Source organism: Muscardinus avellanarius (assembly GCF_963383645.1).
Source record: "Muscardinus avellanarius genome assembly, chromosome: 1".
In the NCBI taxonomy this organism is placed as follows: Eukaryota; Metazoa; Chordata; class Mammalia; order Rodentia; family Gliridae; genus Muscardinus; species Muscardinus avellanarius.
Window position 1 is genome coordinate 146,205,204 of NC_137786.1, and position 24,959 is coordinate 146,230,162.

The following is a 24,959-nucleotide window of genomic DNA, read 5'->3' on the forward strand; positions in this document are numbered from 1 at the left end:
GTTCTTTCTAATCATCGCTATTGTGTAATTTACACATAGACGCAGTATTGTTTTGTCTCTACTGCTTGATTCATAATAAACTCTGTTCAAAGAGAGGATGTACACATATACTACTATTGCCATGGGGATGAGTAGGATGTACGGGGAGTTAAACTTGCTAGAAAGCAAGTCGCAGAGCAGGACTCTTTTTGTCCTACAGAGAATGTGTTCAGGCAAAGGGTGGCTAAATTGAACCTAGCATGGCTAGTGACCTTACTCCTATAACATGGCAAAGTGCATCTAAGAATCTGTAATAGTGGAAACCTCCCTGGATAGGGCAGTGGCCTTAATAGAACGCCGACACCTCCAGACCTCAGCAGCTGGTATTAGCCTATTTCTTATTGACATAACTTAGATCTGCTGGGCCATCACATTACTGAGCCACCGGAATGGAGGTAAACAAGCCTAAAATGTTATCTGGATCTCCCTTTCTTCACATGCAGTAGAGCTGTATAACTAGGGGAAGGAGGAAAAAGGGGAGGACCAAAATGTGGCTTAGAGGCTCCATCTGCTGGTGCTAGACTTAGTGGCTTTTAAAAAGATGTATCCAACATATTTTCTTTTTTATTTCTTCCATTTTACGGTCCTTACTCCTGTGAGGCATTAAGAAGAAAAGTTTGAAGTACGCTCATCCCTTGTTTTCTAAGATGTACTGCAAAGCTGCTGTTTCAAAGATGGAGATCTTGGAAGGAAATGGCTGTTAAATAGCTCTTTTGATGACCCCCTCCTGTTTTTTGTTTTGTTAAACCAGTCTGATCTAGCTCTTCTGAAAATTAACAGTAATATAATAGGTACATTAATTCTTCTAGGAAAGCTGTGAGAGGCACTATGATTATTATCCTTATCCATCTTTACAGAAAGTGAAGCACAGAGACATATAACTAACTCAGTCCGGTTCATATAGCTAGTAAGTGGTGGAGCTAAGAATTCAACATGGACTTCTCAATACTGTGTTATATTGCTTCATACTACCAAAGGAGGCTCTGGGCTAACTAAGAAAAGTGTGATTTAATCCCACAAAGGGCTCATAGTCCAATGGAAGGTGCAGGTAATGGAATAGTTATAATTACTGCGGCGTTAGAAATACTGAGTTAGTTATCCTCTCCTCTCTGATGATGACTTCTATAGTTTTCTAACCTCAGACCTTTTCCTAGGAGACATTTCATATTGTCACCTGCCAGACAGACATTGCTGAATGGCTCCTCAGCAGGATAAACAAGCCATACCTAAATCTGATTCATTTCCTCCCTTCTGGAAAGGCCCTTTCCAACCTTCTTCCTGAGTTTTTAGTTTGGAAATGACATATTGGTCTCTAAATTACTTAGACTCTATCCTGTTTATAAGTGATCTTTGGTCCCTCTTTTTTTCACATCTGAGTAGTAACCGAGGCCTCTTGATCCTATCTCAACATTTCCTTCACTCTTCTCATCCCTCTATTTCCTTTCTTTCGTGCCTCTAGTGTAGATCAGGCCAGCATCTCTACTTGCCATGCTGGGTCATTGCAGGTCTTCTCTCTCACCTCCCTACTGTGCTGTTTAGGCAGCCCACCTTGTTGGTATCACCTCCTATCACCAGTGCCCTGTGCTCTAGGAAGCTGAACTGCTAGCATTTCAATAGACTTGCCATTCTTCTCTTTCCTCCTCCTCTTCCTCCTCCTCCTCCTTCTCCTCCTCCTCCTCCTCCTCCTCCTCTTCTTCTTCTTCCTCCTCCTCCTCCTCCTCTTCCTCCTCCTTCTCTTCCTCTTCCTCCTCCTCCTCCTCCTCCTCCTCTTCTTCTTCTTCCTCCTCCTCCTCCTCCTCTTCCTCCTCCTTCTCTTCCTCCTCCTCCTCCTCCTCCTCCTCCTCCTCCTCCTCCTCCTCCTCCTCCTCCTCCTCTCTTCTTCTTCTTCTTCTTCTTCTTCTTCTTCTTCTTCTTCTTCTTCTTCTTCTTCTTCTTTGTGGTACTACCTCTAAGTTACACCCCCAGCCCTATTTTATTTTTTATTTTTTATCTTGAAACAGGGTCACAGGTCTCACTAAGTTTCAAAGGGCCTCACTAAGTAGCTGAGGCTGTCCAAGAACTAGGATCCTCATTTCTCAGCCTCCCAAGTGCTGGGATTACAAGCATGCACCACCATGTCCCACCATCACGCCTGGATCTTCTTTTATATATGTAGAGACTAGTAATTAATTTTGACTAGCTGTTAGTGAGCTAATTTGAAATATAATTTTATTTAACCCTCTAAATTTAATTTGTTAATTTTGAAGACTAAAGTGTACAGAGAGTAGTATTGGAGAGTCAGCAAACTTCCTCTGCTCCAAAAATATTATGTCTACATCACACTGTCTTTGCCAGACATAACTGTTTATAGTTTAGCTTCTGTTCTTTATTATCTCATTACATATCTTTTTCATGTAATTCTGTGGTATTTTATCTTTCACTACTGAGCATGAACCCCTTCTGGTTTAAAATTTTCCCAACTTTTCCAGTTAATGTTGATCTTTTCTTTTTTATTCTCTAACTCATGTCATACCTAATGATTGTATCATTAACATTTTTTTTTTTTTTTTTTTTTGGTGGTACTGGGGTTCCTGGAAACCCTTCTACCTCCGGGCTACACTCCCAGACCTATTTTATACTTTTTTTTTTTTTTAATTTGGAAACAGGGTCTCTTAAGCCAGCGCGGCTGGCTTTGAATCTGTGCGATCCTCCTGTTTCTGCCTCCCAAGTGCGGGAAATAAAAGTGTGCGCCACCATACCTGGCAATATCATTAACATTTAATTGTATAAAGATGAGTCATATTCTTTGGTTAGTGTTTGTTTACATTATGTAACTTATAAACTTGTTGAAAGCATATGCTGTGTGTTACAGTTGGATTGTGTAAGGTGCAAGACCATAATAGGCATGCATGTGTTTATATATTTAATATTCCTTCAATAAACATTTACTGAGCAGCTACTGTATACCAGCATTCCTGCTCTCTTGGAGTTTACATCATAATGGTGGAGTTAAGCTAACAGGTGAATCATCATAAATTGTGTCAAAATCTGTGAACAAAATAAAGTTGGTTACTGTGATAAAGCATGATGTAGGATGCTGATTTGGAGTGATTAGTACTAAGTACTAATGGAAGTACTTCCACTAAGTACTAGTGGAAGATGGATAAGTACTCCCCTTTTGGGAGTACTTAGTAACTATTGGATGATTGGCATACTAAAATAAGGTGGTAACACAATTTTATTGTGTTCTTATTTCTGAGCAGAGAGAAAAGGTCGCCCTATTTATTTAGGCCTTAGTGTTGATCAACTAAAGGTAATTTGCATATAGTGAATTACAATTAAAAGTGTTCTCTACACAGGCAGTGGTGCATGCCTTTATTCCCAGTACTTGACAGGCTGAGACAAGAGGATTGCAGGTTCAAGGCCAGTTATGGAACAACAAAAAACTCAGAATTAGCCAAAGTAGTATTCCGCAACAAAAACCATGCAGGAGGAATCACAATAAGTGACTTTAAACTGTACTAAAAAGCCATAGTAAAAAAAAAACAACAACATGGTATGGCACAAAAACAGATACATAGAGCCGGGCATGGTGGTGCACACTTGTAATCCCCACGCTTGGGAGGCTGAGACAGGAGGATTGCACAGGTTTGAAGCCAACCTCAGCTACTTAGTGAGGCTCTCAGCAACTTATTGAGACCCTGTTTCCAAATAAAAGTATAAAATAGGTCTGAGAGTATAGCCTGGAGGTAGAAAGTCTCTGAGTTCCACCTCTAGTACCACACACACACACACAAATAAAGATACATAGATTAATGGAGCAGAATAGAAGATTCAGAAACAAGTCCACACACTTACAGCCAATTGATTTTTGACAAAGGGGCCAAAAACACTCTGGAAAAAAGATAGCCTCTTTAACAAATGGTGTTGGCAAAACTGGCTAACTGTATGCAGAAAAATGGAAATAAACCCCACTTTCTCACTCTGCACAAAAGTCAACTCAAGATGGATCAAAAACTTGGAAATTAGACCAGAGCCCTTGAGGCTACTTTAAGAGGGCATAGGCCCAACACTGCAACACATAAGCACAAGTAAACTTTCTCAACAGGACCTCAAAATAAAAAAATAAATAAAATAGGGCTGGGGGTATAGCTAAGAGGTAGAATGCTCCTGGGTTTAATCTTCAGTACCAAAAAAGGAAAAAAAAGTATACTCTAAATAAAAAGTACATTCTAGGTTGTTTTTCTAATTGAAAGTTGCAATAACAAATTACATCTTATAAAAAATAAAAAATATAAATTGCTGGGTGTGGTGGTGCACAGTTGTATTCCCAGAATTTGAGAGGCTGACACAGGAGGATTGCAGGTTCGTGGCCAGCCTCAGCTACTTAGTGGGGCCCTCCACAACTTAGTGAGACCCTGTTTCAGAAGTCCTGGAGAGCATTATGTTAAGTGAGATCAGCCAAGCACAGAAGGAGAAGGTACATATGTTTCCTCTAATATGCCCAAACTAGGGAACGTAGAGGATACCAGAGGGACTCCAGATAATGGAGCGGAAATACCCGCAAAGTTTGAATGGAAAGATAGGGGAGGAGGAAGGCTGAACTTGATTAATGAGGGTCTACATCTGAGTATGTGTAAAATTATGAATATGGAATGGTTACCCTGGACAATCTTGGTGGCAGGGGGGAAGGGAAAATGGGGGTACGGGGGAGAGGGCACCTAGTTTAAATGTATACCATTTATGTTCAATAAAAAATTTGTGTTAAAAAATAAAAAAATAAAAACAATTTTGAAAATTAAAAAAAAAAAATCAGACTGGGGGTGTAGCTCGGAGATAGAATGCCCCTGGCTTCAATCTTCAATCCCCAGCAACACACACACACATATACACATATACACACATATGTAAATATATATGTAAAATAAATAACTTGCACAGTTTTAACAATAATAAAAAGCACTTATGTTTACTATCTAGCTTAAGAAATACTTCTGATGGACCTATGTGTTGCATTAGTCTTTTTCCCTCTGAAATAACTGTCTCTTAACTTTGGTGTTTATAATTTCCTTGCTTTTATTTTTGCTTTGCTATCTATTTAATTTTCAGCAGTAACAGCTTGCTTTTGGATTTTGAGCTCTACTCTCAGTAGAGTTGCACTGTATGATGTTCTGGGTTTTTTTGCGGTTTCTTCCCTGTTTGCTCCTCTCCTCCTTGCCTTATGTCCTGACTGGGAAATTTGTCCATGGCATGTTTTATGTAGGACTTCATAAGTAACAGGGAATACATCCCCTATGGGTAAAACCCTGCACTTAATGGAACTAAAGCAAAACACTTAGAAATATTATTAGATGTTTGTACTTCTTTGTTACCTTCTTAGGTATTACTTTATTTTCCATGTCTGTTCTTGTTTCTCTGGGTTGCTCAAAGGTAAACTAAGGACTTAAAAGCTGTCACATACAAATGTTTATAAACTACAAAACATGAGCAACATTATTATAATTCTTCCTTTAGGAGTCTCAAGGTTGACTTTTTTACTTTTTCCCCCAGTGTTGCTATGGATACCAACCATCAAAATAATTTCAAACTCAATAAAACTGAGAAGAAGTTCTTACGGAAGCAAAGTAAAGCCAGGCATACTTTGCTGAGACACGAAGGGATCGGCGCAGTATCTTATGCTACTCAGGTGATCTAAAACTGTTCTCATTTCAGTGGAAATGCATTGTTAATGTGTTATATTAATATTTGTTCATAATGCTCAATTGTAATTGTTCAGTCATGTGTTATACACCCATGTTACATATACTTATGGCAGGACCTACTAACTTTGTACTTGGGGCCATACCCCAGCCTTTAGTATGAATTTCTGTTGTTCATATTGGTTGAATTAGAGGAAATTGTAGGTTTATATTAATAATAATAACACTGTACAAGTTTTTTCAGTTGACAAAGCATACTTATATTTCTTATTATATTTAATTTCTTAAAAATCCTTGAGACAGCTGAGAAAACTAAAGTCTTAAAAGGTTATAAGTCTATTGATAAACACTAGTAAGTAGTTGAATAGGAATTTTCTTCTGTTTTCAACCTCACCTATATTCTTAAGTATTTTGATATTATAAAACATTTTTCATTTAGTAACCCTAATTTTTTATTAGCTCTTTATTTTCTATAAAGATGATGAAATGGAAAATAATTAGGTTTAACGTGTTTGCATATACTTTGCCATTTCAGGCAAGAGCTACTGCAGCTATGAGTCATACACAAGATTAAATTTGGTGGACCTACTCTCGCCTTACATATAAGAGAAAAAAGGCACTTTGCTCATTCTGTGCCTGCTGTTCTGAAACTTGTTATTGGTTAGATCTGCCTTTTCTTTAGTATTTCCAGAAACTTTAATCTCACCTTATGGCTTCCAAAGTGACATCTTACTTGCACTTTGATTATTTTCTCCAGAATATTTTTAAAAGAAAAGAATAAAATAAAACTGTAGAGGGACCTCTAATTTGTATGTGTGTGTGTGTGTGTGTGTGTGTGTGTGTGTGTGTGTGTGTATGTGTGTGTATGTATATATGTGTGTATATGTATATATGTATGTATATGTATGTATATATACATATACATATACATATACATATGCATATATATATATATATATATAGTTTTTTTTTTGCACTGAGGATGGAACCCAAGGGCATTTTACCTCCAAGCAACACCCCCAGCCCTCCCTTTTTTATTCTTTATTTTGAAACGGGGTCTCACTGAGTTGCAGAGGACCTCACTAAGTATAGCTGAGACTGCCCTTGAACCGCGGTCCTTCTGTCTCAGCCTCCCAAATGCTGGGATTACAAGTGTGCACCACCATACCCAGTTTCCAATTATATTTTATTGTCTATGGAAAACGTTTTTTTTTCTTGTGTGTGTGTGGTGTTGAAGAATGAACCCAAGAGCACTCTGCCTCTGAGTTACACCCCCAGCCCTTTTTATTTTGAGACAGGGTTTTGCCAAGTTACTGTGTGCTGGCTTCAAACCCGTAATTCTCCTGTCTTGGCCTCCTAAGTACTGGGATTACAGGTGTGTGTCACTGTACTCAGATAAAACAAATGCTCTCTTACTGATGTTCTATAAATATATGTATCTTTCTGCAAATTTATAGTATTAAAGATTTTCTAGATCAAAGATCCTTACCTAGTTAGAATTGAAGAGAACTTCAAAAACTGAATTTTCTACTTCTTGGAAAATTGCTTGGATGAACAATTACAAATAAAACAGTTACTACATTTAATCATAATGTATAGCTCCCATGGAATAGGAGGTAAGTGCCTCTTTTCCACTCCCCCGCTGTGTCTGGTTTTGTGTGGTTTGCCTTTAGGGTTTCCCACAAATCACTTGGAAAGCATATTGAGGACTGCTACTATTCCTCAGTCTGTACCTCATCTTCTTCCATTCCTAGATGGGGCAGTGGACCTTTTACATTTATGAAACCTTTGGAATTCTGTGGTGCGATACTGTAAAGTATATATTTGATCTTTGTCTTGATTTCCTGGCACACAGATGCTAAAACCCTTGGAATCTCTGGAGTGAAGAGAGTATCTTTGATGTACTAGTGAAATGGCTGGAGGCTGGGGTCCTTGGATAGTTTCTGGATCGGGGCTAGTCACTGGGGAGACCAGGGCATGACCTGAGAGTTGGGACTTTCAGCCCTACCCACTCCTGGGGAGGGAGGTTGAGTTAATCACCAATGGCCAATGATGTGATCAAGCATGTCTGTGTAATGAAACTATAAGAACCGGAAAAGGCAGAGTTCAGAGGAGCTTCTAGATAGCCGATTGTGTGGAGGTTCCTGGATGGTAGTATCCTTGAAGAGGGCATGAAAGCTCTGTGTCTCTTCCCACAACCTTGCGCTGTGTATTTTTCCATCTGCTTATTCATCTTTATCCTTTATAATAAGTGGGCAAGTATAAATAAGATGTTTGCCTCAATTCTGTGGGCTGCTCTATCAAATTAATTGAACCAGAGCAGGAGTCCCAGGAACCCTGATTGATTGCTGTCAAAACTAGAGGTGACAGCCAGGTGTGGTGGCACATGCTTGTAATCCCAGTACTTGGGAGACTGAGATAGGGGGATACAGGTTTGCAGCCAGCCTTAACAACTTAGTGAGGCCTTCCACAGCTTAGTGAAACCCTGTTTAAAAAAAGGAGGGGGGGGGGCTGGGGTTGTAACTCAGAGGTAGAATGCTTCTTGTTTCAATACCACATAAAAAAGGATAGCTGATAACCAACTATTTGCTATGGCTTCTGAAATCAGGGGCAGTCTTGTGGGACTGAGCTCTCAACCTATAAGTCTTATGCTATCACCAGCTAGATGGTGTCAGAATTAAGTTGAATTAGAAGACATTTAGCTGGTATGTACTGGAGGTCCTGTTGCAGAAGTTATGAATTGCTGATGGGGCGAAATCCCTACAGAGAAATATTGTCTATCCTGTTGTACTGAGTGTATGGGAATAGGAAAAAGCACTTTTCTCCCTCCTTTATTTCTTGTATTTAGGGATATAGAAATGTTTTTGTAATTGTATTCATATATAACCAAGTTATTTTTATATTTTAATTAAAAGCCTCATGGAATGTGGTTCAGGGAAAGCCATCTGAGACTAAATTTTGTGCCACCTACCATAGTAGTGGGTTTGTTTGTTACATGTATGTACATACTTTTGAACATATAAAGTATTGGCTGTCTTATGGCAGAATACAGTTTTACCCGTCTTATTATTCAACTTAATGATGATTTTATTACAAGCAAGGTTATAGATACTCCTGTCTTGTGTAATAAATCTAATACACAGTGTACTAATCTTGGGCTTAGTGTAAGCCAGTGGTCAGCAAACTGTTGTCCTCAGAACAAATCTGGCTTGTGAGCTAAAAATAGGTTTACATTTTAAAGGTTTGTTAAAGATAAAATGAAGACTGTTACAGAAACTTTTATGGTCTGCGAAGCCTTAAAATATTTGTTATCTGACTCTTCAGAACTTTACCAAGGTATAAATGGTGTAATGAGGAAATCAGTGAGAGAAGGGCATTCAGAGTTCGCTTTTTATACTACAGTGTTTTTAAAAATCAGAGGTCATACATTATCTTAATACCGTGTACAATGTGGTTTTTGTAACTTTTGGGTGCAATTATACATCATAGCGAGGTTCCATGTATTAAAAACATATATGCACACAACTCTGTATATTTCCCACCCTTTGCCCTCTTTTTCCCTCCCTGAATGAGTTAGTGAGCTTGGTAATCATACATTAACAAATTGCCATAGTATTATTTGAACTGTCTCCTTATAGTTCATAGATTAATGATCTTAAAACTCTGTAGAATGGATTTTAAGTACAGAGATTATAAGGACAATGGGCCATAAATATCAGAATAAATATAGAAGGACTTTCCCACCTGAAATCCCTTAAATAGAGCTTAGTGTAGGACTACAAACGACAAGTAAGCATAAAACTTCCAAAGGAAACATTTCTAACTGCATTCTTGACTAAATTACTTAGAATGAATTAATTTCCTTAAAATTTTTTCTTTCTTTTATTTTTATTTTTATTTTTCAGTGCTGGGGATGGAACCCAGAAGCATTCTACCTCCGAGCTACACCCCCAGCCCTATTTTTTATTCTTTACTTTGAAATAGGGTCTCACTGAATTACAAAGAACCTCACTAAGTAACTGAGGCTGTTTGCGAACTGCGATCCTCCTGTCTCCGCCTCCCAAATGCTGGGATTGCAAGCATGCACCACCACGCCTGGCTAAGAAATTTTCTGTTTAGTAGAATTTATAGTTGATTTTTCCTTATTTTTAGGTTTTTAGTAATTCATTGTATAATGCTTATTTTAGGAATGTGGTTTCTGGAAAACTTAGCAGAAAGAGGTTTGAAACCCAGCTTCCTTTCGTTGCCAGCTTAACCTAATTATTCTGACCCTCAGTTTCTTTCTCTAGAGGGTGGTGTTCATAATACCCAAATAAACTTACTTTGTTGTGACTATGATGTTAATCAGAATAACTGGGTAAAAGAACAGAATATTCTTTTGCTGGCAAAAAGCAAGTATTATATGACTGCTTATTCCTTTCCATTTTTTTCTTTCCCTTCATTATGTTAAGCTTATATTTCTGAACTATAAAAAGTCATTTTTTAAAATTTATGGTTATTAAAAGCCGGGTGTGGTGGCGCACGCTTGTAATCCCCGTGCTTGGGAGGCTGAGACAGGAGGATCGTGCAGGTTCGAAGCCAGCCTCAGCTGGCTTAAGAGACCCTGTTTCCAAATAAAATATAAAATAGGTCTGGGAGTGTAGCCCAGAGGTAGAAGGCCCCTGGGTTCCATCCCCAGTACCGCAAAAAAAAAAAAAAAAAAAAAAAAAATTATGGTTATTAAGAGATGAATATTTGCAGAAATAGTCTATTAAAGTACAAGTGTTATTTACAACATAGAAGTAATTTTTATTTCTCAAATGTTTAGTAAATTGGTTTACATATTTTGTATAGATTTAGGAAACCAAATAACCACTGTGAGTAAACCTTTTCTTTGTAACGATATCTTTGTGGATATACTATTTTAAAATAATCTTACTTAATCTTATTTTAAAATAGGTTAATATCAGTTGCTTATGTTATTTCTCTTTTTTGTTTTGAAGAGCCTGGTTGTTGCCAATGGTGGTCTGGGCAATGGTGTGAGTCGGAAGCAACTGCTCCCAGTTTTAGAGGAGTGTGGACTTGTGGACGCTCTCTTAATGCCACCTAACAAACCCTACTCATTTGTAAGATACCAAACTATAGAAGAATCCAGAAAAGCATATGTTACCCTTAATGGAAAAGAAATAGTAGATGATTTAGGACAAAAGATCATCCTGTACTTAAATTTTGTGGAAAAAGGTATTATCATACAGTTTTCTTTTTCTTTTTTTCTTTTTTTTTTTTTTTGAGGGCACCAAGCATAGCTTAAATGTAAGCCAAATATGTTCAATACAAACTTGTAAAAAAAAAAAAAATACAGTTTTCTTTTAAATAATGGTTCTTGCATTTGTGTGAGGTTTCAGTTACTATGAAACAAAAGAAGGACATCAAGTAAGTATCCCCTCAGTATTAAATACTCTTTGTGTGTGTGTGTGTGTGTGTGTGTGTGTGTGTGTGTGTGTGTGTGTGTGGTACTGGGAATGGAACCCAGAGGTATGGGTTCTCTGTGTCACACCCCCATCCCTATTTTATTCTTTTATTTTGAAACAGGGCCTCACACTAAGTTGTAGAGGGCCTCACTAAATTGCTGAGGCTGCCGCAAACCTGTGTTCCCCCTATCTCAGCATCCCAGGTACAGGCGTGTGCTACCACACCTGGAACGGAAATGAGATGAACTTGGATATGTAGACATCTAGTCTTTTATTCATAATGCCACTCTTTTAGGCAATAAAAAAGCTCTGTTTAGATATCCTGGGGTTGGGTAGGAGAGTGAAATATGAGCAGATTTATGCTTTCATAAAACAAGACTCAAAAACTTTTAAAGAATTTTTTAAAATTATATTTCAGTGTCCTTATGTGTTTAATTTTAAATATGACTTAAGTTTCAAAGATTTTAATAAGTAGATTACCCTTGCACTTTATGTATGTCTGATCGGTTTTTGAAAACAGTGGTTAAGGAGTAAGTTTTAATCAGAAAATACTTCTTTGGATTTCCCCTTATTCAGTTCATGGACACTCAGAAACTGCAAAGTGAATTTAGGAGTATTCTTCATATGAAGTCCTTCATTAGATCCAGATATACCTCTAAGACTGTAGCATTCACATTTGTAAACTTGCAAATCATTTTTAATTGCAAATAGAACTGTATCACAAGTATTTCGATATTTGCTTTGGTATCTGCTATTATATAGCCACTGGAGAGCAAATACAAGACATATTTTAAATCTATTTTAAAAACATATTTAGGAAACTAAATATAAATTACTCATTCTATGAATTGCCTAACTTTAAGGAATTCTTCCCAAAATATTTTTATAAAATTTGAATAATTAATATATCTGGCACATGGTAGGCACTTGTCATATATTAATCAAATAATTTGCTCTTTATATTTTTGAAATAGTATTAATAGAATCTAGAGAATATTTATTATTTTGTGAAATTTTATATAAAATTATCAAAAATAGAAATTGCCTGGCTGAAAAACTTCAGATATTTGGTAGAAAATTATTTTATATTTTCCTGTACCTATTCAATACTTTAAAGGACACAAGAAGTTATATCTTTAAATATATATTAAATAATCACTCATAAGTGCTTTTTAAATTTCCTTAGAAAGTTATGTGCTATTTTACATTTTTCTGTTATTTGATCACAGCTTGTATTAGGAGCCTGAAGAGCAAAAATGAGTTTTAAATTCCTGTATTAATATACAGAGATAATCTTGACATTTTTATCGAGGTGAATATTATGAAAAATCTTGACTTTAATGAGGTCTTAAAAGCAACTCAATCATGTTTAAACTATACATAAGTATGGTTCTATTTGCTGAAAGGAATAACAGGATAAAACGTGCCATACATTTGGTTTTGGTTCTTGTGTTTGCACTTTTGATATGCTATGTGCCTTTCAGCATTTTTATTTCTACAAAATGAGCATCGAGAGTCTTATGAACTGCTAAGTAGCCCTTGGACAGACTTGTTTGGATATCTTGTGTTTTGTATATGACGATTTTAACGTGGCTTTCCACAGCACAGTGGAAGGAACTGGGGCTTCAAACCTTACCTCCAGGTCTCATGGTAGTAGAAGAAATTATTTCTTCTGAGGATGAGAAAATGCTTTTGGAAAGTGTTATTTGGATAGAAGATACAAATGATCAAAATTGTAAGTGAAACTTTCTAAATCTCATATTTAAAAGTTCTTGCAAAATATCCTGTTGTGAATTTTACTTTCTTCCCTAAATCTTTTGGTTCATTAAAACTCTAATATTTCCTTAAGATCACTGAACGTAGCCTGGATCCAAATGGCAAGTCATGCAACTATTGTTAGGAACATTAATAATAGATAACATTTATAGAACTCTAATTTTTTTTTTTGTGGTACTGGGGATTGAACCCAGGGGCATTCTACCTCTGAGCTATATCCCCATCTCTATTTTTTATTCTTTATTTTGAAACAGGGTCTCATTAAGTTGCGGAGGGTCTCACTAAGTAGCTGAGGCTGGCCGCAAACCCACAATTCTCCTGTCTCAGTCTCCCAAGTACTGGGATTACAAGCATGCACCACCATCCTGGCTAGAACTATCAGTTTTAAACTCCAAACTGATAAATATTTATCAGCCAATATATATATATTTTGGTGATACAGGAGATGGAACCCAGGGGCTTTCTACCTCTGGGGTATACCCCAGACCTATTTTATATTTTATTTGGAAACAAGGTCTCATGAAGCTGCTAAAAGCCTCACTAAGTAGCTGAGGCTGGCTTCAAACCTGTGTGATCCTCCTGTCTCAGCCTCACAAGTACTGGGATTACAAGCGTGCGCCACCACACGCGGCATCAGCCAACATTTGTATAGCTAGCCTTTTAAGCCCTTTCACATATATCATCTTATATGCTCTTCTCTACCCTTAGGCAGATTTCCTCTGAGGAATCAGCTGTGCACTGCCATACCACTGTCGTGTAGCCAGAGTCCCTGGGAGTTATTTGCAAATTAGATTACTCTGACCTACCAGATCATTAGCAGTTTATGTGAAAATCTGTACCAATTTTAAACTTAACACCAAATATGAGCAGAATAGTTAATGTTATTAGGCAGTAGTTTACTAGTTACTAGAAGTTATCATTACTAAACTAATTCATACTTACAATGTTGACCAAAATATATGAAGAATTGCTGTTCTTTTTCTGCCAAATAGTTTATTTTCTTTTCTTCACACAGTTCAAAAATCCTTAAAACACAGAAGAGTAAAGCATTTTGGTTATGAATTCCACTATGAGAACAACAATATAGAGAAAGATAAGCCATTACCTGGGGGTAAGTAATTAATAAACAGTAAATGGTGGTTTAGAAAAAAAGTGTGCCATTTAAAAGTTTTTCATAGTTGAGGTGTTTCATTTGTCATTTGTAGGTAAACTTTAGAGGCAGTTGATTAATTTGAAAGCTTTTTAAGACAAATGATGATATTTATTGTTAAAAATATTCAGTCATACAGATCAAACTAAATCTTTCTCCCATACTTTCTTCCATACTTCTTTCTTCTTAGAAATATGTGATATTAACAGTTTAATATGTTTTCTTCTAATCCTTTAAAATGGTTAATATCTAAATATATACATACCTATTAAAGTACGTATTTAATATATGTAGTTTATATTGTATTTATGCATTATTTATTCACATATTACATGTTATCACTTCAACTTGTTCTTTTTTCTTTGCCTTATGTTGTACAGATCGTAGGTAGTTTTTCCTTTTATTGAAGGTCCATAATAGCTTATTCATTTAGCTTCCTATTGAAAGACATTCAGGCCATTTCTAGTTTTTGGCATTTATAAGTAGTGCTGCAGTGAATATCTTTGTACATGCCTCCTTATGTACTATGTGAGTCTCTTAAGGGAAACTACTAAGAAATAGAATTGTTGCGTCAAAGGTTCAGATTATTTAACAGAGTTAATAGATACAAATTATTCCTGCAAATATTTGTGCCCACGTAGTTTCACCAAGTGTGTACCTTTTCCCCACCACTCTTACTTAGAGGTGATTTTGTAAAACCTTTAAATTTGTAATTTCCTAATTAGTAGTGAGGTTGGCCATTTGTATTTCCCTTTCTTTGAATTCCCTTTCATATATCTTACTAGTTTTTTTAGATGGGTTCTGTGATTATTAAGTATTCTACACAAAAATCTTTTGGTATAATTTTTTGTTTGATTTATTTTTTATGACCCTGGTCTTATTTAAGGCTTTTCATCCATTGTAAAATAACACTTATGACTCTTATAAAATTTTCTACGTTGAAAGATGTGGTGTCTTAAGGGCAGTCATTTATAATAATCAAATTTGAAATAAATGGAATACATTAAAATAAAAAGTGAACAAATTAACTTCCAATATATAATTTGCAGGTTGAGCACTCTAAATCAGAAAATTAAAAATGCTCTAAAATCTGAAACTTTTTTGTGACATGATTCACAAATGGAAAAATCACACATTTGAGTCCATGTGATGGGCCACAGTCAAAGGCACACTAAAAATATTAAATAAGATTACTTTCAGGCTATATGTATAAGGTATTTATGAAACATAAATGAATTTAGTCATAAAACTTGGGTTCAGCTGGGTTTGGTAGTGCCTGCTTGTAATCTCAGAATTTGAGAGGCTGAGGAGAGGAGGATTGCAGGTTTGAGGACAGCCTCAGCAAGTAGTGAAACTTTTTTTTTTTTTTTTTTGGGTGGTATTGGGGTTCCTGGAAGCCCTTCTACCTCTGGGTTACACTCCCAGACCTATTTTAGACTTTTTTATTTTTGGAAACAGGGTCTCTTAAGCCAGTGCAGCTGGCTTTGAACCTGTGCAATCCTCTTGTCTCCACCTCCCAAGCGCGGGATTGCAAGCGTGCGCCACCACGTCTGGCATAGTGAGACTTTTAATAGTACTTTATCTTGAATCTAGCAAGACTCTGTTTCAAAACAAAAAATAAAATTGGGTTTGGAGGTGTAGATCAGGTAGAATGCCCCTGGGCTTAACCCCCAGTACCACCACCACCACAACAATAAAACAGTAAAACAGTGACAGCAACAATAATAACAAAACAACAAAAACAAAAAACTTAGGTATCTGCAAATATTCCAAAAAATTTCAAAAATCTGGAGCATTTCTGGTCTGAAGCATTTTAGATAAGGAATATTCAGCATGGATTAAGGTTATTTTCTCCTGTTTTATGAAATACCAAAATTACTCTTTTGGATTTTTTTTTTATAAACTTAAAACTTTTGTATAAAATTGAATGGAGCACCTAGGGACTTTTAGAAACACAAATTAAGAAAATTTCATGAATAGGCTATGTAAATTTTAAAATGGCATTATCTTGTAATCATACCATAAGACCAAACACAAATGTAAAAATTAAACAGATTAATAAAAAAATTGAAAAATTCTTAAGAAGGTTTGCTTTTATTATTTTTGCTTTTGCTTATAGGTGTATTGTTAAATTAATAATGGATCTGACTGATATATGAAATCTGTGTGATTTCTATTACATTGACTTTTTTATTCTTGAGTAAAACATGAGAAATAAATACTTTTATATGTTTTGCCTTCCTGATTACTGACTTTAGGTCTTCCTGACATTTGTGATAACATTTTGGAGAACTGGTTAAAGAAAGGTTACATTAAACATAAACCTGATCAACTGACTATAAATCAATATGAACCTGGGCATGGTAAGTATATCTTCTCTTAAAATTTCAGTCATATATTTCAGAACTAAGAAAGTTATGCAACTTTTTAAGGTCAAGGGTATAATTTTTTAGCTTTAACTTGTAGATTACTTTGCTTAACTTTCTTCACAAAGTGTAAACAGACTGACATAAATTGATGTTTGTAATTTTTGTTATTTGTTTTTTTTCCTCTCTCAACATTTTATTTAGAGGAGATAATTGCCTGAAAGACATAGAAGACATATATAATAGGAGAACCAAATAATTTACAGGGGGAAGAAATCTAATTGGTTGCATGATCCTTTTCTTCTTTCTCTATTTGAGACTATGGAAGGCAATTCAAGGGTGGCATGTTAGTGAGAAATCTTTAGGTTATAGATTTCTTGTGTTTGTTAGCATCTTCCTCTGATATTTGTAGTTATAAAATGGTTTTTAAGGGTTTTATTGTCAGTGTTTTTTTCTCTTTCCTTTATCATGATAGTTTTTAATTTACTAATTTAAATGACTTTTTAAATTTACTGGCTTTCTACTAGTCTGTAAACTTCTTTAGGACAGGGGCTGCCTGTCTTGCTCTGTATTCCTTTACCATATAAAAAGTTTTGTAGTAAGAGGTCCTCAGTTAACAGATTGATAGATCAGTGGAGGGAGCCATAGCTTAATTATTAACATGCTTAGTTCTACACATGGCTTTTGCCTTTGTTCTCGAAGTACTTGGGAATCCAGTGTTGAAGGGAAAAGGGGACTTGTATTTATCCCTCTTTTGGGCTGGGATTGACTATGTCTCCTAGTTAAGCATGACTCCCAGGCCTTGATTTTAGAGTCCCAATGGCACTTTATCTTGAACTTAAGATATTTTAGTTTGGATTAGTTTAATTTTAGTTATATTCACCATGTTTCCTTTTAACTAAAAATTATAGTACCTTCTTTCAGCCAAAACAGTTTTCCACCATAATTATGTGAGGCTATGTTTAGCGCCATCTTACATCTCCTAAAGGTATAATGAAGTGACGCATTATTCTATTTTACATCTCAGGAATTCCAGCTCATATTGACACACATTCTGCTTTTGAGGATGAAATCATCTCTCTCAGTTTGGGGTCAGAGGTAAATGTTCAAATACCTTTATTACCTGTCAGTATATGTCTTATTTTGTACACTACTCTTTTCATAGGACTATCTACGTTCTTCATTGAAATGAATTAAGATTTTTAAATTTTTTTTATTTTTATGTAGATCATACTGAAAATGGCATACATTCAGACAGTGCTTGGTGCCCCTCTCCCCACCCTTCTTCCCCTATCCCCCTTCCCAACAACGAGTGTCCAGGTTTACCATGCTACATTTATACTTTTACACATATTCAGATGTAGCTCCTCCATTAATCAACCTCAGCCTTCTTCCTCTCCTGCCCTTCCATTCTAGCTTTGCTGAGGTTTCCCCTCCATTATCTTCAGTCCCTCTGATATCCCCAATACTCCCTAGTTTGGACTCCTTTTAAATGTCCAGAGCTTTCCCTCTTTAGCTTGTCAGATGTTAGGAAAATGCCTGTAATTTTATTATTTACATATTTCACGTTAGCTATTAAATGAAATCCAAATTTCTCTTAGTGCCATTTGGCCAACTTTTGATCTACTGGTGTGGCATTGCCACCTAGTGGCAAAGATAGTAGCTGCAGGTCTTAGAAAAAGAAAACTAAAATTGTGCCTGGAATTTTTATAGACTTTTTAATGTATGTTACCGGATTGACTCCTTTCTAAAACCTCAGATCAGTAGAGGGTCACATCCACATTTTACAAATTAAGAATAAGAGGCTCATTTTTATTCACTGATTTGTTTCTGTAGCTACAGAATTGTTAAAGAAAATATCAAAGCAGATAGAATTTTATATAGAAATACTGAATCGTTAAATCTAGATAAATCTAGAATCTTTACATATACAATAATTTGTAAAGTATGAAATAATTTAATCTAAGTAGAGGTTGCCTCAAAATCGATCTTGTTTCTAGAGGCAGATACTATGCCTGGTTGAGTTTTTGTTTTCTCTCTGCATTTGTATAGTTTTCCCCCTAATATTTTCATGGTTCCCATCACTAGGTCACCGAGGCTTAGGATTACTAAGCTTTGCTGAGTTGGTGTGATCATGTTGTTACATGTGGCTGTTTGTTTGCAATGACAGATTCATCTTATCAACTACATGTGTGGATCCTTAATGGAGGAGCTTTAAAAAAATAATGGAGATGGGGAGAAAAAAAGAAAGAGCTCTTTTTTGTGTGGTTTATTTTTATTTTTACTGCTTTTCCTTGCTTGTAACTTTAATGAACCAGTAAAGAATACCTTTGTTTTTCTTTCCTCAATGTTGTAAACATTTGAGAAATGAGTCAAAAAGGTAAATGGAGATTTGTGAATGGACTTTGCTACTGGGAAAACTGATGGCACAACTCAGCTTTAGATCTGTCATCAAGTGGGCTTTTTATCTCTGAATAAGAGAAGCATATTGACCTTACTACTGGCACCACGGGACACTGGGAGACCTTCCCCAGAGAAGCAGAGGCTGCCTCATTATAACAGGATGTGAAGGGGTGTGTGTTAGAGCTAGCTGGTTCTGGAAAAGCAAGAGTAAAGGACTGAGCTGAGCGCGGCCGGCTGCAGGCTCACTGTCCGGCTAAGGTGTTGCTGCTTTCCTGGGGAAAGGAAGCGGCGAGGGGGGAAAGCTAGGTGCGCTTGCTGCGTCTCACTTCTGGGGAGATTCCCTCCCCTACCAGGGAAACATGAGGAATGGGGACTCAGTATTCTTCCATCACCCTACAAAGTCATTATGCGGTTTTTAATTAAAAGTTGTTCAAAAGGGAACCATCCTTTGCCTGAACTAAAATCTACTGCAATCATTTCCACTTGGGTCTCTTGAGGCATATACTTTTCAGCTGCCAGAAAGAAAGATGGACTTCTGTTAAAGCTATCTTTGTAACAGTTGGAAGTGTGTGTGTGTGTGTGTGTGTGTGTGTGTGTGTGTGTGTGTGTGTGTGTGTGTGTGTTTTATAAGTTAAGACAGGAACTTTTTTCTTTAAAAGATAGCTTTTGAGGGTAAGTGAATTTTTGTAAGTTTAAAAAAAGTTTACTAATTATTTTAGTTTATCATGCTATTTAACATAGGATCCTAAATTTAACCTCTTACTTTCATTTATAAAATAGAATTTATAACATTTCTTTCCTGGTTGAAGGATTTTGATGAGAATAAAATGAATTAATGTATGAGAAAAAGTTTTTCAAGCTCAGAGCAATCCATTCATGTAAAGGATAATTGAGGTATGCTTCTTCTAGGGCTCCTTGCTTGAAGCCTTCACATCTGTCACAAGGGGAAGCTCATGTTCTCACAGCCTGGAAGTCGGATTTCAGTTGGTTAGCTAGAAAGATGGCTTTCCTGTTTTTCTTTTCGCATTTACCCACTCTTGCACTTGTGCTGCTTGAGTGTGCACCCCTGCTCACTCGCTCACGCGCGCTCTCTTTCTCTTTCTCTCGCCTTGTAATTGCTTCAATTCTGTTCTATCTCCTTTCCCAAGAAGTAAACACTGGGTACCACACTTTCATCTCTGTTTATTATGTTATTCTCGATGTCCTGAGTTGTTTTGAGAAATTTAGTGCCTACATCAGCTTTTATGTCATCATAATAATTTTGTCAGTGGCAGCATTGTGTGTGTGTGTGTGTGTGTGTGTGTGTGTGTGTGTGGTATTGGAGATTGGACCCATTGGTGTTCTACCTCCAACCTACACCCCCATGCCTATTTTATGTATGTATGTATGTATGTATGTATGGATGGATGTATGTATTTGTGGTATTGGGAATGGGAGCCAGGGGCATTGTACCTCCGAGATACATTCCCAGCCCTATTTTTTATGCTTTATTTTTTAAATTTTATTTTTATTTTTATGTGGATCATATTGAAAATGGCTACATTCAGACTGTGCTTGGTGTCCTTCCCCCCACTTCCCTTCCACCTTCACAGCAATGAGTGTCCAGGTTGACCATGCTACATTCAGACCTTTACACATATTCGGATGTAGCTCCTCCATTAGTCTTCCTCAGCCTTCTTCGTTTCCTACCCTTCAGTTCAGCTTTCTGAGGTTCAGGGTCTCATTCAGTTGCAAAGGGCCTCACTAAATAGCTGAGGCTGTCTGCGAACTACAATTCTCCTGTCTCAGCCTCCCAAATCCTGGGATTACAAGCGTGCACCACTACACGCAGCTTATTTTTTAAATTTTGAAACGGGGTCTTGATAAGTTGCTGAGGGGCTGCTGAGTTGCCAAGCCTGGCCTCAAACCTGCAGTCCTCCTGTCTCAGCCTCCCAAGTACTGACAACACAGGTATTTGTCACCACACCTGGCTTTTACTTCTTAAATATTTTGTTTTTATTGTTCTGTTTTGTTTTGTTATTGCTCTTCCTGAGCTAAAATTCTTGAGGTCATACTTTACTATTTACTTTCTTCCCTTTTTTAGAAAAGTTCTGATATCTCTTAATTAATTTTTAAGAGTTCTAACTCTTAAATATTTTCAACTGTGTGTGTGTGTGTGTGTGTGTGTGTGTGTGTGTGTGTGTGTGTGTGTGTTACTTGAGATTGAACCCAGTGTTAAACCTCTGAGGTATACCCCCACCCTTTTTATTTTTTACTTTGAAACAAGAGTCTCACTAAGTTGCTGAAGACCTTTAACCTCTGATCCTTCTGTCTCAGCCTCTCAAGTACTGTGATTACAGATGTGCATATTACCATGCCTGGCTTATTTTTAACTTCAGTATAAATTTTACTTAACTGCTTTATTTTTTTTATCTAATTTAGCACATTCTTCTTAAAACTTTTATAATTCTTTTTAAAAGTTGTGTACATTTTACAGAGAACCAAAATAGTCTTTTATTTTTTCAGATATAATTGTTTTGCCCCTGCAACTAAATTTTGATGTTCTTTATCCCCCAAAGTATTACATATATGCATAGCCATGTTTCATGATATTTATATAAGTGAGGATGCTTTTTGCTACAAATAGCAGTAAAACACCCAAATAAAAATGATTATACAACCAAAACAGTATCTCATCTAGATGTTTCAAGAAAGGGTAAATTACAAAAGTTTTAATTTGATGCCTTAATTTGATGATTTAATCAGAGAACCAAACAGGTCCTTTTGCTCTCCAATGCCCAGGCTCTCCTACTTAAGGACTAGCTTGGGGAAATATCCAGCAAGGAGTAGGATGCATCAGGATTCATGAGAATAATTGTGCACCCTGTGAAGTCAGTGAGGCTTTTGCATTTCACTGCTCCTTCGCTAATAGATTTGTCCACTTTGTCCAATTTGGCTCTAATTGCAGCCTGCCTGTGCTGGACTGGCATGTTTTGAGAGGTGCTCTTGCCATAACCCTCTCTGTGATAATGAACAAATACTGTTGCTGGGCAGATAATCAGCAGAGCAAAGGCCATAAGACTAGGTCAACTGAGGATGAAAATGACCATTTAGTATGCATCTACTTAAAACCAGTGCCAAATATTGATTGTTGGAAAAATAGTTTTGATCAAGGCATATGTGGAAAAATGGAACAAAATTCTGAAGATAAATTTTTTAATTTTACAATATTTATACTATATTACAACTATGCTAATTTTTAATTTTACTTATGTACTTTTTTGGCAGTACTGGAGATTGAACCTAGAAGCATTCTACTTCTGAGCTATATCTCCAGCCCTATTTTATTTATTTGTTTTTTATGTTGAAACAGGGTCTTATTTGTTGAGAACCTCACTAAGATGCTGAGGCTGGTTGCCTGCGATCCTCCTGTCTCAGCCTCCCAAGTACTGGGATTACATGCATGAGCGACCACACCCTACCACACTAATATTTAGAACAAAAACTATGTCACATGAGCATTAGTTTGTTATTGCTTTTTAAATAAAATATGAAAGCATGATCAAAACTTCTTTATTTGGCTTTTACCACTTTATTATAGAGATATCCTTTTCTGGAAAAATTATTGAAGTCATTGGATTTTTCAAGAGCCTTAAGCCTTCGATATTCACATTTCATTTAAAAGCTCTGTGCATCATTGTTGTGTTATCTTCTCTTTCTTGTAAAAGTCCTGACAGTCAGATTTTCAAATCTTGAATGGCTGTGCGTGTGATTTGTGGTTCTCTGACATTCCTTTCATTAACTTCAGAAAGTCTTCTTTTTCAAGAATTGTGATTTCAATTTGTTCATATTTGTATTGCATTTGGCTAATATTTATAACATCAGCATTCACTGAAAGACTGATGATGGGGGTGACCACAGTGGGCTGAAATAGCAGCTGGTGTTGAATATAAAAAAATATTTGGACCATTACCAATTTTATAAGAAGTTCCTTCATCAGTAAATATTTCTTACTATTATTTTCTTAGGGGATTGGGATGATACATGAGTAAAGAAGACCCCATTTGACCTCGCTCACTTTTGGGATAGCCCACAATCTCATTTGAATGTGTATCTCTTACTTTTCTAAATAATTCTCTATGTCTATATCTCAGGGGTGGGGGAAAGAAGAAAAGAAAGGAAATAAGGAAAGAAGACCCTATCTGTTGAATGCCTAGTCATAGGCTGTCTTTTATTATATTTTTTTATTTTCTCTAGGCTCATGCTTTTAGTAAATCACTATTGAGTTCAATCTGGTCTTCTGTAGTAGAACAATGAATAAATTTTTTTTTGTGTGAAATGTCCTGAAATACCCAGCTGAATGGTATGATTGCTTTCCAACCTTTTTGCTTGTCTGGTCTCTAGTTTAGTTTGCCCCAGAGATGTTATCATCTCTATCTGTCAGCAATTCATTGTTTTAATAAACAAATGTTTCATTATTTTCTGATCTTCAGCACAAACTAGAGAAAACACACAGACATTTTTCTTATACAACTTAAAACAACAAATACAATCTGGACTCCAGACAGACTAACTGCATCTCTAGCCTCAGATTCGGCCTTCAGTGTTTGCATTCATAAGCAGCGTTTACAAGCTCAGAAGCCAAACAGTCTCTTTCTCATTTTAATTTTGATTCCAAATTTTAACTTGTCTAAATTAAGCTCATTATCTTTCTCTTCAGATGTCTACCACTCACTGTCAGTGTTTCAGATAAAATAAAACAACTCTCTGCTTTCTCTGGGTTTCTTATATTTTTCACATGTATTTTTAATTTTATAAATTTTGTTCGTGTGTGTGTGTGTGTGTGTGTGTGTGTGTGTGCGTGTGTGTGTGCGTGTGTGCATGCAGTGCTGGAAATCTAACCCAGGGCCCCATTTATGGTAATCTCTGTTACTGAGCTACATCCCCAGGCCTACAAATTTTGCTTTTAAGTACTGTTTTATTGCATCCCATTTTTTTAAAAAAACCAGCTTTATAGAAGTGAAATTAACATACAGTAAGGGCTTCTTGTTTACTATAAAAAAGCTTTACCACAGTCAAGATAATGATAAATCAGTTCCAAAAGTTTCTTCATGCATTATTTTCCTCAACAGTGTGAGCGCTACAAAAATATTTCCAGCCTTGATTTTTTTACCCCTCAGATGTTAGACCCAAATATCCAGTGTTCAAAAAGCACTTTAGCTTATTTTATTTCATGTGCTAAAGATTTCATTTACTTCTGGCTAATGTTACTGCTCTTTTTACCTTTAAAGGTAACTTTGGCTTCTTTTAAATTTTTTTTCTATATTTTTTTGTAGCTTCATTTTGATGGGCCTGCTTATTCTGCCAACTTTGGTATGCCTTTTTATTCTATACTGGGGTTTATTGGGTTTCTTGAATCTCTGGACTGTTTTTGTCTACTAGTTTTGTAAAACTCTTAGGCATTATCGCTAGATTTTACTTCTGTTCCATTTTTTTTGTTCATCTAACTTTTCTCTGTATTCTTTATTTTACTTTCCCCTTAATTCCATGCTTAATTCCAAGTAGCATCTTCTGTTACTAATTCTCTCTTTGCCATGTGTAATTTGCTGCTGAACTCATTCATTGATGTCCTAATTTCTGTCATGGTATTTTTCTATTTTAGAATATCTATTTGGTGTCTCTTTTTATCATTTCCATTCCCTGCTGAAATTGTCCAAGCTTAGTATTTATATCTTTGAACATGGGAAACATCTTTGTTTTATAGCCTGTGTTTGATATTTAAATATTTGAGATTTCTGTGATTCTTCTCCCTCTGCTGAATTGTCTTTTTCCAGAGCAGATATTGTGCCTTATTCTGATTTAAAATGTTTGAGATGAAGGTTGGTTTTCTATGTTTTTAGAAACCTCACAAGTGATTGTGGTATATAGTTGGGGTTTTTTGATAACTGAGTTAGAAAATGCTGAAATGTTAGTTTGCACTCCCATTAACAGTATAGAAGAGTTCCTCTTTCCCCACATCCTCGCCAGCATTTGTTATTATTTGATTTCTTTATGCTTGCCACTCTGATTGGGATTAGATGGAATCTCAGTGTAGTTTTGATTTGCATCTCCCTGATGG

The 24,959-nt window shown here is 36.2% G+C and overlaps 1 protein-coding gene across 1 annotated transcript in view; it reads left to right on the plus strand.

Annotated features, from left to right (window-relative positions):
- Positions 1 to 24,959, plus strand: part of ALKBH8 (alkB homolog 8, tRNA methyltransferase) — a gene marked incomplete at its 3' end in the record, with an annotated part of 61,879 nt that overhangs the window by 1,446 nt on the left and 35,474 nt on the right. The window contains exons 2-7 of the mRNA XM_080700837.1: positions 5,569 to 5,704; positions 10,700 to 10,937; positions 12,771 to 12,902; positions 13,959 to 14,054; positions 16,352 to 16,456; positions 17,487 to 17,557. Of these exons, the coding sequence (XP_080556963.1) occupies positions 5,569 to 5,704; positions 10,700 to 10,937; positions 12,771 to 12,902; positions 13,959 to 14,054; positions 16,352 to 16,456; positions 17,487 to 17,557 (778 nt within the window). The remainder of the gene's footprint in view (positions 1 to 5,568; positions 5,705 to 10,699; positions 10,938 to 12,770; positions 12,903 to 13,958; positions 14,055 to 16,351; positions 16,457 to 17,486; positions 17,558 to 24,959) is intronic.